We start from the raw sequence: 14,704 nt of genomic DNA on the forward strand, positions 1-14,704 counted from the left end.
TCACAGAGATCTGCCTGCCTCTGCCTCCCGAGTGCTGGGACTACAGGCATGTGGCACCACGTCCGGCTTATTTATTATTTTTATTTTATGTATATGTGTGTATTTCCTGCATGTAGGTAAGTGCACCCATGTTTTGCAGTGCCCTCAGAGATCAGAAGAGGCTGTTGGATCCTCTGGGACTGGAGTTATGGACAGTTGTTAGCTGCCATGTGGGTGCTGGGATTCAAACCCTGGTCTTCTGCAAGAACAACCAGTATTTTTAACCACTAAGCCATCTCTCCAGCCCCCATGATGCTTTTTTTTTTTTTTTTTCTGTCTTTTTGAGACAAGTCTCCCTGTAGCCCCAGCTGTCCTGAAACTCACTATGTAGACCAGGCTGGCCTTGAACTCACAGAGATCTGCCTGCCTCTGCCTCTGAGTGCTGGGATTAAAAGCGTGCACCACCACACCTGACAGCATTACATATTTCAATGGCTAGTATCTGTTGCCAAGAGTTTCTGTTAAATAGCCTTTTTTGTGTGTGTGCCTGCCCCATGTAGAAAAAACTTAGTATGTAATTAATACTTTCAACTAAAAAATCTGACACTTTTTGGACTAACAGTTGAAAAATATTGTTTTTATTTTAATATTTAATAGTTTGAATTAGAAAATTTGTTCTAATCCCAGCCCTTGGGAGGTAGAGGCAGGAGGATGAGAAGCTTGAGGTCATCCTCAGCTATATACTGAGCTCAAGGCCAGCATGGGATACATGAGACTTTGTCTCAAAAAAATACATGAGTTATAGAGTTCTTGTTCAAGTTCTGACCTTAACACAAGGCATAAAGCTATATTTAAAAGACCAAAAAACAAAAGCTGTATTTAATTCAACACCTTTAAATTCTTATCTTATTTTTATGTGTGAGTGTTATGCCTACATGTATGTAAGTGCACACATGTTGTGCAGTGCCTGAAAAGGAAAAAAGAAGGCATCAAATCCCTTATAACTGTATGGACAGTTGTTAACTGCCATGTGGGTGCTGGGTTTCGAACCCAAGTCTTCTGCAAGAACAGCCAGTGCCCTTAACCACTGAGCCATCTTTCCAGCTCCTAATTCAACATTTAAAGCAGATGAGTTTTATTGTTTTAGAGGTCCTAATGGAAAAAGCCAGGCCAGTGAAATGGCTCAGCTAGGATAAAAATACAGGAATTTGACGCTGGAATCCACAGTGGAAGAAAAGAACCAGTGCCTGAGGAAGTTGTCCTCTGTCTTCACTGCCCCCCCCATCATAGATACACAAATGCACACAAAGCAGAATACTGAAATGTGTTTTAGAAGAAAAGTGGAATGGAAGGGAAATTACGTGGGAAAATCAGTTAATGCAAAGGATTTTACATATGAACAGTTGGTGTTTCTATTGCCTTTTTTTTTCTATTCATGATTTTCTTGCTCTATAGAGCAGTTTTACAGTGCTGTTCCTATACAGGACTGTCTTCTTAGCTGTGGTTACTGCTCACATTGTACGTGGTTATTTCAGTGCCCTGGACTACTACCCCAGGAATAAATCTGTCTTCCCATCTCAGTAACAGAAAAGTTTCCAATCTTCCTGAAAGCAGTGAGATAGGGTTTTGTTTTTGTGTGTTTACTTTCACGTTAACTGGTCTTACCAGGAAGGTATTTCCTGCTGTTTCTAATGAAGGACAAAGTGGGCAGGAAAAAAAAAATAAGAATGAATTTTCTGTTAGTGGTGAGAAGACTCAAATTTGGTAAGGTTGTTTACTGACAATCACAATGATAGGAGGTGATATAAAACATATTATTTAATGCTCATACCACCTTTGTGAGGGATATGGTATCTTTTCATTTTCCAAGTAAAGAAATTGAAATGTAACTTAAGAAACATGGCTAAGATGACAGATCGCAAACTAGGCGGTCTGATCTAACCCCATAATAATGATATCATATTGCTTCAAAATATAGCAACAAAGTTGAAATTTTGAATATTTGTCTTAGTATTGTCCACAATCTGTTTTTAAAAAGATCTAATTTCTTAGCCAGGCGTGGTGGCGCACGCCTGTAGTCCCAGCACTTGGGAGGCAGAGGCAGGTGGATCTCTGTGAGTTCAAGGCCAGCCTGGTCTACATAGTGAATTCCAGGACAGCTGGCACTACAGGGAGACCCTGCTTCAAAAAGACAAAAAAAAAAACCATCTAATTTCTTTAGCCTACGATCTCCCTGTTTTAAACCAAATCTTAGAAACCTGAGTGCAGTATTTAAGACCTTGTACTGTCAGTTCCTGTCTTTAGTCTTTGTTGTTGCTTCTGGGTTTTGTGTTTTGGATGGGTTTTGTTTTTTTTTTTCGGTCTTTTTGAGACAGGGTCTTCCTATAGCCACAGCTGGCTGGCCTGGATTTGCTATGGAGACCAGGTTGGCCTCAAACTCCCAGAGATCTGCCTGCCTCTGCCTCCTGAGTGCTGGGATTAAAGGTGTGAGTCACCATGCCCAGCTACTTCTGTTTTGAGTCAGGCTGGTCTTGAACTTGCTATGTGGCTTGAACTCCTGATCCTCCTGCCTCCACTTGCTAAATGTTGGGATTCTAGTGCCCCAGCCTAACCTGTTCCCCATCAAGTTTTATACTTTGAACTTTAAACCCTTTGAAGTGTGGGGACAAGAGCATCCTCCGGATGTAGGATAGTTTTCAGTTTTTTTCTGGGATATCATTGTTGAGTGTTAGAATTATATTTACCTTATTCTACATTAAAACAACATAATACATGTAACTGCTTCAAATAGTTACAACATACTGGATACGGTTCAGCCATATTCTTTTGGAAAGGTACTCACATGCACTCAGCAAATCCTGTAGTCGTAGTTATGGTTTTTACAGAGTGCCATTTGGTCAGTTAAAGAGCAAATATATGTAAAGAATAACGTATTTTAACATGTTATTTTATTTAAAACAGTAAAAAAATTCTTCTGTTGGTGGTTCATTTCTTAAGGCTTTTATAGTTTTTAATCAAGATGTTCAAGGTTGGACAACTTCATTTCTACTAAGGAAAAGAACCAACCCACTTTTATAGCTGTGTTTCCAGGAGTGTGGTTAATTTTATGGTGCCTATTGTCATTGTTTTTGCTCATAACACTGAAATGTTGGTGCATGCATCTCTAATCTGATTATTACTAGTCATAATTGGTTGCACTTGGATCCTTGGCACCTGTGTATCTTTATCTCTTCTTTGCTGAACTTCTAAGAAATAATTCATTTGAAGAATTTTCAAACTACTTTTCTAGACTTACTCTTTTTAAGAAACTGAAGCCCAGAATAAGTGACTTATCTAAAGGATATATACTAGACAGAGCTACCATCAGAATACATGTTCTCTATGTTCACCGTGAACCTGTTCTGTCATACAGCAGTTGGGTTGCTTTGCTTTATTTTGTTTTGGGCAAGCATTAGGTCTTTTTATGGTTGGCACATTAATTTTTATCTCCGTATTATAATTGGAAATAATTGTTTACGCTAATGCTTTTACGTTTGTACCAGTAGATTTGCTGTTTTGTTCTATTTGTAATTTAAACAGTGTTCAAAGCTAAAGCAATTCTTTTAGCTCTTTATTGGAATGATTTTGTGATGGTTGCAACCTATGCTTTGTTATGATTCAGTCTTAAAATGTTTGTAAGATTGGGTGTCTTCACTCAACTTTCACAGTAGACTTTCTCCTGCTATATTGAGTGAGTGATTTATTTTTAATTCTAAAGTACATTTTGCCTTTTTTGGAATATGCATCTTGTTGGTAATTCAGAAGTTTTCTTTTGTGTGCTTTATAAGGAAATGTTAGTGTAAAGCTTATGTTCTAGGATTTATAGTTGCAAGTGGAGACTAAGCAGAATGTGAATAATGCTTGTACTTGGAGTTGGTTCTTTTGAGGTTCCTGAATGTTAAGCTGTTTGCTGTTTCTTTCATCATTTTAAAAGGCCATTCTTCCCAAATATTCAAGCTTTGACTTGCACTAGAATAAAGTATTTATTTCTTAAAGATTTAACAGAGGCTTTGGATGAAGATGCAGACCCCACAAAATCTGCACTGTCTGCAGTTGCATCTTTGGCCGCTGCATGGCCACAGTTACACCAGGGTATGTGTGGGCTTTATTTTTTGTTTGGCAATATATTTTAATTTATAAAGGTACATTTACATTGCTAAGTATTTATCGTTTATTTTCTAAATGATTGCTTCATTTTTTAACAACTATAGGCTGCAGTTTGAAAAGCTTGGATCTTGATAGCTGCACTCTTTCTGAAATCCTCAGACTGCACATCTTAGCTTCAGGTGCTGATGTAACATCAGCAAATGCAAAGTACCGGTATCAGAAACGAGGAGGATTCGATGCTACAGATGATGCCTGTATGGAACTCCGATTGAGCAATCCCAGTCTGGTGAAAAAACTGTCTAGCACATCAGTGTATGATTTGACACCAGGTAAACGTTGGAAGGTGGAACTTTTCTAACACGCCCTCTTCCTGTCTGTTAGCCAGAAAGCTGACAAGCTAATAAGAAACTTGGGTGATGGATCAGCATAAAAGAAAATGAACATAGTCATTATCAGGGTTTTTTTGGTTGGCTGGTGGTTTATTTTTTTGTTTTGTTTTGTTTTGTTGAGACAAGATCTCTTGTAGTTCAGGCTGTCCCCTATTTCACTATGTAGCCAAGGCTGGCCTTGAATTTCTGATCCTCCTTCCTCTACCCCCCTATGCTAGGATTATAGACATGCACCAGCATACTCTGTTTACATGATACAGGAGATTGAACCCAGGACTTTGTGCATGCTAGGCAGGGACTGTACTAACTGATATATTTCCTCAGCCTGATAAAGCAGTTTTTTAATTAAAGGAATATTTGGACCAACAGAATGGTCAGTGGGTAAAAGCTTTTGCCACACACAAGCATGAACCTACATAAAAAGCCAGAGGCTGGGGGAGGGCTGGAGAGATGGCTCAGTGGTTAAGAACACTGGTTGTTCTTGCAGAAGACCCGGGTTCGAATCCCAGCACCCACATGGCAGCTAACAAACTGTCCGTAACTCCAATCCCAGGGGATCCGACAGCCTCTTCTGACCTCTGCAGGCATTGCACAACATGGGTACACTTACCTACATGCAGGCAATACACATATACACATAAAATAAAAATAAATAAATAAAAAAGTCAGAGGCTGGATCTAGAGAGATGACTCAGCGGTTAAGAGTACTGGCTGTTCTAGAGGACTCACATGGCAGCTAACAATTCCCTGTAACTCCAGTTCTGGGGAATCTGACTCCTTCTTCTGGCCTCTTTGGGCTTTGCATGATATCGGTGCACTTTCTTACATGCAGGCAAAACACTCATATGCATAAAAGATAAAAATAATTAAAAAAAAATTTTAAAGCCAGAGTCGATGGCACATGTATGTAATCCCAACACTCCTGTGAGGAGATGGGAGGTGGAGGCAGGAGTATGCAGTACAGAAGAAATAAGAGCGGCCCTGCCTTAAAAAGGTAGAAGGAGAAAACTGAGGGTTGCCCTCAGACATCCACGTTTGTTGTGGCACATAGTCATTCATACCATACACACATGCAATAATAATAAAATTTTAAAATGTTATCAAAATACAGAGCTCCAAATTTAAACTATTGTTCTTATTCATATGAATTTTAATTATACGATACTGATTTTACTTTGTTTTTTGAAATAGATTTTACTAGATAGCTCCAGGGGCTTTAACTGGAACCTCTGGCTGCCTAGGCATTCTAAGTGCTGAATTTATAAACAATATGTTCCAGCCATGCGTGGTGGTGTATGCCTTTAATCCCAGTACTCAAGACGCAGAGGCAGGTGGATCTCTGTGAGCTGGAGGCCAGCCGGAGCTACAGAGAGACCCTGTCCCCAAAAGACCCCAAAAATAATGATAATAAATAAATAATATGTTCCACTGTGCCTGGGTATATGGCTTCCTTTTAAATTTGGATTTTCTTTTTTGAAATTTTCTTCGGATTTATTTTATTATGTGTGTTATCCTGCATGTATATAAGTACACCCATGTTGTATAGTACCTGCAGACAGAAGAAGGCATTGGATCCTCTGGAACTAGAGTTAAGGATGGTTGTTAGCTGCCATATGGGTGCTGGGATTCAAAGCCCGGTCTTCTGCAAGAGCAGCCAGTGCTCTTAACCTCTAAACCATCTCTCCAGGCCCCTAAACTTGGATTTTCTAATGAATGAAAAATTTGTGGTTAATATAGTTCCTTTTGTAAGTTTAGAAGAGTGATTGAACTAGAAAATTGCTTTCTTGTTTATTTCTAAATATCAGAAGTCTAAACTTCAGCTGCTAAACTCTGCTATTTGCTTCAATGAGAGCTTAGGGTGTGAGAAATAGTATGAGATGTCAAGATGGGATTATCTTTCACTTCCTTTTTTTCCTCTTTTCTTTTTTGAGACAGGATTTCACCTATGTAGCACTGGCTGTCATGGAGGTCACTATGTGGACCAGACTGGTTTTGATCTAACAGAGATCCCCCTGCCTCTGACTCCCAAGTACTGGGATTAAAGGTGTGCACTACCACACCCAGCTGTACATCTTATTTTTAATTTGAATTTCATTAATGATTCTGAAACTTGAAAAATAATTGTGTGCAATTAGAAAAATTTTCAGACTGGGAATGTAGCTCAGTTGGATAGAATATTGCCATCTATTGTCCTGGGTTTGGTGCCCAACACTGTATAAACTGGTATGTGCCTTTAATCCCAGCACTCGGGAGGCAGAGGCAGATGGATCTATGTGAGTTCAAGGCCAGCCTGGTCTCCATAGGGAATCCAGGCCAGCTAGGGCTACAGGGAGGAGACCCTGTCTCAAAAAAGAAAGAAAAAAAAAAAAAAAGCCAGGCATGGCATTATTGTACATTATAATACCACCACTTGGGAGATAGGGGCAGAAGGATTGAAAGTTAAGGACAGCCTGGACTGCATAGTAAGGGCCTGTCTCAAAGCAAAATAAAAAGCCAGGCATGATATTGCATGCTTATAATCCCAATGGTTGGAAGATGGAAGCAGGATGATTTAAAGGCCAGCCTGGGCTACAGGTGATCCTATAAAAATACATTAATGAATTAAAAGCCCAAAATTGCTTTGAAATGATCCGACTGATGTATTTGACTATGAAACTCTATTCCCTGTTCCTTATTAGGCATTTTAGTATTCAGCCACAAATTAAAAATTGTCAAACACAGTTCCTTTTTTCCCCATTGATAACACAGAAGTCATTTATCCATTTGACAGGAGAAAAAATGAAGATACTTCATGCTCTCTGTGGGAAGTTACTGACCCTAGTTTCTACTAGAGATTTCATTGAAGATTATGTTGATGTATTACGACAAGCAAAGCAGGAATTCCGGGAGCTAAAAGCGGAACAGCATCGAAAAGAGAGAGAAGCAGCAGCTGCTAGGTAAGAGGTGTTCACAGTCAACTGTGCTACTTAGTGCTGGTTATAGTATGGCACTGGCTTCCACTGGTGTTTGGCTTTCTAAAAAGGTTAGGAATAAATTCCTACAGTATAGTTTTGTCATAGCATTTGGAGTACTTTTCGTAATTGGATTAATGACAAGAAGCTTAATTGTCTGTGTCAGATAGACTGTTATCTTTTATTTAACTTTCAGAATACGTAGAAGGAAGGAAGAAAAACTTAAGGAGCAAGAACAAAAAATGAAAGAGAAACAGGAAAAACTGAAGGAAGATGAGCAACAGAATTCTATGGCAGATACAGGGTACGGTTTGTATTACACTCCTCATTTGGCTGTATTTATTTACCTCATGTTCATAAAAAATAAAGTCATACCTGAACCTCTGAAATGCTTTCAAAATTTAGAAAAGCGCCTATGAACTTTATGTATAGACACTCTTAACAGTAATATTTCTTGCATACATAGTTTATTTCCCTAACCCTCCACAGCCATCACCAGGGATTAGGTTGGAAGGTTGAGTTCTTCCACTGTCCACCTATACCAGGATGTCCTCAAACTTAAACCCTCCCTACCTCTGCTTCCCAAGTGTTAGCATTATAGGCATGTACCACCACACCTGGCTTAGTGCATGAATGGAAAGCAGTTCTGATATATTCTATGATGTAGATGAACTTTAAAAACTTGATAAATTAAATCAGCTAGTCATGTGCTTGCTTAGGCAGCACATATACTAAAATTGGAACGATACAGAGAGGATTAGCATGGCCCCTGCGCAAGGATGACACGCAAATTTGTGAAGCGTTCCGTAGTTTAATTAATTGGTTAATTAATTAGATAAAAATCAACTAGTCATAAAAGGCCTAGGTATTGAATTGACACCATTTATATGAAATGTCTACAATAGGCAGATCTACAGAGAAAGAAAATTAATGCATGGTTGCCAGGGGCAGTCGAGAAGCAGAAATGAGAGTATGAATGAATTTTCTGGTTTTCTTTTTTAAATTTTTTTTTTATGTGTGTGAGTGTATCACCTGCATGTATGTCAGTGCACCGGTGTCATGCAGTGCCCTCAGAGGACAGAAGAGGGCGTAGGATCCCCTGGAACCGAAGTTGCAGGCAGTTGTGAGCTGCCAGTGGGTGCTGGGAACCAAACCCAGGTCCTGTGCAAGAGCAGCCAGTGCTTTTAACCACTGAGTCAGTTCTCCAGCTGCCAAAATTATCTATTAGAATAATTAAAATTTTGAAAACTTAGGAGGTATTGGTGATTGGACAGCCTTGTAAATATATTAAACAACACTAAGTTGTACACTTTGAAATGGTTATTTTCTTTAAATTTTTTTTTTTGCGGGGGAGGTCTTTTTCAGACAGGGTCTCCCAGTAGCCCCACGTGGCCTGGAACTCACTATAGAGACCAGGCTGGCCTCAAACTTGCAGAGATCCGCCTGCCTCTGCCTCCCAAGTGCTAGGACTAAACACATGTGCCACCATGCCTGGCTGAAATGCTTATATTCATAGTATGTACATAAATTTTCTCATTTTTATTGTTTTTTATTCTTTGTGCTGGGTACTGAACCCAGGGTCTGGCACATGTTCAACTTGTGCTTTCCCACTGAGCTATACTACAGCCCCCTTTTTAAAAAAGGAAAAGTTGGGTTTGGTGGCTCACACCTGTAATCACTTAGGAGGTGAAGGAAGGAGGGTAGCAGTTTGAGGCCAGCTCAGGCTACATAGAAAGTTACAGGTCATACTGTCTCAACAAACAAATAAGAAAATTAAGCATGGTATAGATTCTACTTCTTATTTGGGGCGATGTGGGGGAGCTGGTTGATTTTGAGATAGAGTCACATATAGCCATAGCTAGCCTGATCCTCCTGCTTCAGCCTCCCAAGTGCTGGAATCACAGGCATGTGCCACCACACCTGTCTCCTTCATATGTTTTTTTGTTGTTGTTTTTGTTTTTTTACCTTTTTAAAATTTAATAACCACATAATTAGAAGAAGCATTTCATTACAGCTTTAACATATTCAGTAACACATTCCAGAGCAAGGATACGTCTCTTTCAAAGGTGGCTGTAAATTTTTAGGTTCACAGTTGAATTAATACAGTCATACAGTATTGAACTCAGTATAAACCCTGTAAGGGACATAAAATTGAATGAGTTTTTACCCTTTAAAGAAGATCTCCATTTCATTTTAAGATATGCTGTTTCCTACCTCCTTCATATGTTTAAAAACTATATTATTGTTTGTATGTGTGATGGGAGTGGGGGCTGTGTAGTCCATCCTTTCCTTCCGCCTACCTTTACATGGATTCTGGGATTTGAATGCAGGTCATTAGGGTTGTGTGGGCAAGTGCCTTTGCCCACTGAGTCATCTCACTGGCCCCTTCATATTTTTTAGGCTCATCCAGTCACCCTCATGTGCCTTATCCTATTTCTTCAATGAATACAGACAAACTTGTAAAACTTCACTTTGGATATAGAAATATAAATGATGGAATTTTTTTGTTTGAGAAAGACTCTTACTATTAATTTTAACTGATCTGATACTCCCTATATAGCCCAGACTGGCCACAAAGTTGAGACAGTCTTCCTGCCTCTGCCTCTGAAGTACTGGGATTACAGACATGTACCATCACACCCAGTTTAAATGATGGAATTTATTCCTAGGTTCATATAATTTTAGTGGTTTTTTTTTTTGGTTTTGGGAGGTTTGGTTTTTTGGGTTTTTTTTGTTGTTGTTGTTGTTTTGAGCAGAGGCCCAAACCCAGGGCACTCTACTATTGAGCTAAATCCCCAACCCCTTTAGTTTTAATTTTAACAACATGGTAGATAACCCTTATGTCCATTTATTCTGCCCACTTACCTGAAATTTGAGTGCGTCTCTCCTCTGGTAGTTGTCTCCCTATTCTGCCACTGGCATCACCTAGCCAGCCACTTGGCTGATTCCAGCAACTTCTTTATTAGTCTGCATCATCTCCTTTCTCACCCACATAGCAGCCAATGTTTTCCAATCATTTTTCCCCCATTTGCTCCAGGGCCAAGCATGACTTAATGCTTCCATTTTTCTCATCCATATCTTGGATCAGTACTTTTACGTTTATGTGTTCTCAAAATTAAAACTCGTTCCTTTTCCTTTCAGGGAAGAAGAAAGGGAAGATTTTGATACTAGTACTGAGAGTAAAGAAACAGAGCAAAAGGAACTCGATCATGATATGGTCACTGAGGATGAAGATGACCCAGGACCACACAAAAGTAGAAGAGGTACTAGTCAGATTATATAAGGGCATAATTGTGTGTATTTTTTGTTGATAGGCACTTTAATTTGTTTATTCTGAAATATTTTAAGCTGCTTTGTGATTCTTGTGCACATGTCTCCTCTCCCCCCCGCCCACCGTCTCTCTCGACAGGGTCTCATGTACCCCAGACTGGCTGTGAACTCACTTGGTAGCCAAGCCCAGACTTGAACTCCTGATTCTCTTTCCGTTCCACCTTCACAAGTGTTGGGATTATAGGTGTATACCATCATGCCTAGCTGTGTAGTGTTTATTTATTTTTGGTCTTTTTGAGACAGGGTCTCCCTGTAGCCCCAGCTAGCCTGGAACTCACTTATGTAGACCAGGCTGGCCTCGAATTCACAGGGATCTGCCTGCCTCTGCCTCTCAAGTGCTGGGATTAAAGCTTGTGCCACCACGCCCAGCCCCCACTGTGTGGTGTTTTAAATATGTGCCTTGTATATTTCATGATGAGTTATAAAAATTGTGACCATTTTCTTATAAAAGGATTTTGTGAAATCATATTACTGTATTTATGGGACTGTTTTGTGTCGTGTAGACATAGGGTCTCACTGCGTAGCCCCAGCTAGCCTGGAACTTTAAGATTTTTATTTTTTCATTTTATATGTATGAATATTTTGCCTGCATGTATGTGAATGGATTTATGTTGTGCAGTGCCCATGGAAGAGAGTGTTGGATCCCCTGAAACTGGAGTTACAGACAGCTGTTAGCTGCCATGTTGGTGCTGGGAATCAAATTTGGATCCTCTACAAGAGCAGCCAGTGCTTTTAACTGCTGAGCCATCTCTCCAGCTCCCATATTTTATTATTTTTAAAATCGTGTGTGTGTGTGTGTATGTATGTGCGTGTGTGCACGCATGTGCAGGTGTCCACAAAGGCCAGAAGAGGGTGCTGGATCCCCTAGAGCTGCCCGATGGAGGTGCTGGGAATTGAACTCATCCTCTGGAAGAGCAGGAAATGCTCTTAACTCTTGAGCCATCTCTTCGGCCCCATGATTAGTTCATTTGTATGTTACTTAGACAGTATTCTTCTCTCTTTCACATGCCAGCTTCACTCTTCTCTTTTTTCCTTCCAGTTTATTTGAAGCTAGATCTTGTGTAGCCCAGGCTGGACTTGAATTTGCTATGTAGCTAATATGCCTGCCTCCACCTCTCAGGGTTATAGGCATGCACCACTATGCCGATTGTAGATCATTTAGTTTGCTGACTCTTTGCATTTACTACTTTTCACTCTATAATGTATTCAAACAACATGCATGCCTCCTATAGATACAAGGAACAACTTCTGTCAGGTGTCATGGTGTGTGCCTTTAATCACAGAGGCAGGCAAGTCTCTGTGAGGTCAAGGCAGCTTGCTCTTCATAGTTCCAGGCCAACTAGCACTACAGGGAGACCCTGTCTCAAAACCAAACAAAAATAGATCAGTTTCTCACTGTATCTTCACTCAGCTTTTTCTCTGCATCAGAGCACAAACAGTTATCTCCTTAAAGGCTCTAGCTTCAAATGCAGTTTTGGGTATAGGGTAGGGCCTCAGCATATGACTCTGGGGTGTGAAAAAACACAATTCTATCCATAACATATAACAAATAGTGGTAATTTTGTGCTTCTTATTTTTCTAATAAAATTTTAAAATATTATGATACATTTTATTTCAACACAGGGAAGGGTGGACAACATGGAGTTAAAGAAGAAATCAACTGTATAATGCAGGAGTCTATTACTGCTAATGCCGAAGAAGCTTTAAAACAAGAATACCAACGAAAAGAGAAAGAACTCTTAGAAAAGATCCAGAGTGCCATCGCATGTACCAATATCTTTCCCTTGGGACGTGACCGCATGTACAGGCGGTACTGGATTTTCCCTTCTATTCCTGGTTTGTTTATTGAAGAGGATTATTCAGGTCTCACTGAAGACATGCTATTGCCTAGACCTTCATCATTTCATAACGTACAGTCTCACAATCCTCAGGTATCAGCTAAAACTGAAGAGTCCTTGATATCTGAATCTACCTCCAGCCTTGACCAAGGTCCATGTGATGATTCTCTACAGCTGCCAAAACCAGTGCATAAGCCAAATCGATGGTGCTTTTACAGTTCTTGTGAACAGCTAGACCAGCTTATTGAAGCTCTTAATTCTAGAGGACATAGAGAAAGTGCCTTAAAAGAAACTTTGTTGCAAGAGAAAAGCAGAATATGTACACAGCTAGCCCATTTTTCTGAGGAGAAATTTCATTTTTCAGGTAAATTTTCAATGAAAACTATTGGGTTTTTTTTTTTCTCCCCATAATCTCTGATCATCCAAGATTGAACATTTTTTAAGCTGTTTTATAGAGAGCTTTTATTTTGACCATGCTTTCAGTTTGTAAGTTAGAAGGTGTGAGGTTTGGGGTTTGGTTTGGCTTGGTTTCTTGTGTTTGTGCCTATATGGATTTATGGCATGTGGGCACCCATGGAGACCAAAAGAGGGCATAGGAGTCCCTAGAACTAAAGTTACAGGCAGTTGTGAGCCACCTGATGTGGGTGTTGATAATTGAATCCAGGTCTTCAAGAGCAGTAGCACTCTTCACCATTGAGCCATCTCTCTAGCCTCTGTATATTTCTTTATATAAACAAGGTTCTCAGAATTCTCTTGTGTTCTACTTGGACTGTGAAGAACCATTTACAGTATGAGATAGTTTTTCATTCTTTGATCAGTAGACTGACTACCTGTGTTAATTGGGTTTTCATTGTTGTGGCAAAACACCTGAGTGAAACAAGGGAAAAAAGATTAATCTCGGCCCATGTTTTCAGACGATTGTAATGGAAGTTGAGGAGTATGACTGAGCATCATGGTGGTGGAAACGATGCCTGCACAAGCTGGCTTCCTCGTCCCCTTCCCCTTTTATTCCAGCTGGGCCCCTGATCTGTTTGTATGGTACCACCCACACATGGTGCTTCTTTGAACCTCCATCACTGGTTGCTGTCCTACATGTCAATCTATTGTAGAAACTCCCTCACAAACACACCCAGAGGTATGCTTTATTAATGTCCTACAGCTATCTCAATCTAATCTAAATTATCTCAGCACTCCTATGGCGAGATGGGAGGCAAAGCCAGGAGAGTCAGCCATATGCATATGCAGCACAGCAGTCTCTCTCTCTCTCTCTTCTCTCTCTCTCTCTCTCTCTCTCTCTCTCTCTCTCATATTTAAAAACATCTGTGTACTTTTTAGCTCCCCCCACTTTTTCTCCCTGTTCCTCTTGATCCCGCCCCCCAACTCTGGACAACCACAAATCATTGAGTATTCTAGTTTGTTTCTCCATTGATGTGTCAAAACACTCTGACCAATATAAACTTGGGGAGGAAAGGGTTTATTCTGCTTCCATCTCCCAGGTCACAGTTCATCAGGGAGCCCAAGGTAGGAACTCAGGGCAGGAACCTGGAGGCAGGAGCAGGAGCACAGGCTATGGAAAAATGCTGCTTACTGGCTTGCTCTCCTGTCTCCTGTTCAACTTGCTTTTTTTTCTCAACCTGTTTTCTGTACAACATAGACCCACCTGCCCAGGGGTGGCATCACCCACAGTTGGCTGGATCCTCCCACATCACTCAGCAGTGAAGAAGGTTCCCCACAGACTTGTGGTTGGCAACATAGCATGTTTCTAAGGTTCATCCTAGAACTAGCATATCTCAAAACTTTTTATGGCCAAATAATATTCCATTGTGTGTATATGCTATTTGTAAGTTTGATAGATGTTTGGTTTATTTCCACTTTTTTTGCTCTTTTTGAGACAGGGTCTCCCCTGCAGCCCCAGATGATCTGAACTGACTATGTAGACCAGGCTGGTCTTGATCTTACAGAGACCTCCTGCCTCTGCCTCCCAAGTGCTGTGATTAAAGGCATATGCCACCATGTCTGATCATTTCCACTTTTTGACTATTATGGGACATTCTGCTATGAATATTTACAA

General features: G+C 40.2%; 1 protein-coding gene, 1 long non-coding RNA gene and 1 other non-coding gene across 5 annotated transcripts in view; 2 read left to right on the plus strand and 1 right to left on the minus strand.

Moving 5' to 3' along the window:
- The window catches only part of Baz1a (bromodomain adjacent to zinc finger domain 1A), a 94,223-nt gene that overhangs the window by 57,276 nt on the left and 22,243 nt on the right, over positions 1-14,704 (plus strand). The window contains exons 13-18 of one of the 2 annotated variants that reach the window (XM_008829786.3): positions 4,015-4,110; positions 4,230-4,454; positions 7,285-7,450; positions 7,662-7,769; positions 10,607-10,728; positions 12,419-12,997. In XM_008829786.3, coding sequence (XP_008828008.1) covers positions 4,015-4,110; positions 4,230-4,454; positions 7,285-7,450; positions 7,662-7,769; positions 10,607-10,728; positions 12,419-12,997 — 1,296 coding nt within the window. The remainder of the gene's footprint in view (positions 1-4,014; positions 4,111-4,229; positions 4,455-7,284; positions 7,451-7,661; positions 7,770-10,606; positions 10,729-12,418; positions 12,998-14,704) is intronic. The other variant, XM_029561879.1, reaches the window with a different exon arrangement.
- The window catches only part of LOC108490653, an 86,496-nt gene that overhangs the window by 17,299 nt on the left and 54,493 nt on the right, over positions 1-14,704 (minus strand). For both annotated transcript variants that reach the window (XR_003848951.1, XR_003848950.1), the window contains exon 5: positions 10,331-10,599. This is a non-coding gene — a long non-coding RNA (uncharacterized LOC108490653). The remainder of the gene's footprint in view (positions 1-10,330; positions 10,600-14,704) is intronic.
- Positions 8,173-8,279, plus strand: LOC115069711. The gene has a single exon (XR_003848953.1). It is a non-coding gene; the product is annotated as a U6 spliceosomal RNA (small nuclear RNA).

Source organism: Nannospalax galili, unplaced genomic scaffold (genome assembly GCF_000622305.1).
Source record: "Nannospalax galili isolate Female #2095 unplaced genomic scaffold, S.galili_v1.0 scaffold1171, whole genome shotgun sequence".
NCBI lineage: Eukaryota > Metazoa > Chordata > Mammalia > Rodentia > Spalacidae > Nannospalax > Nannospalax galili.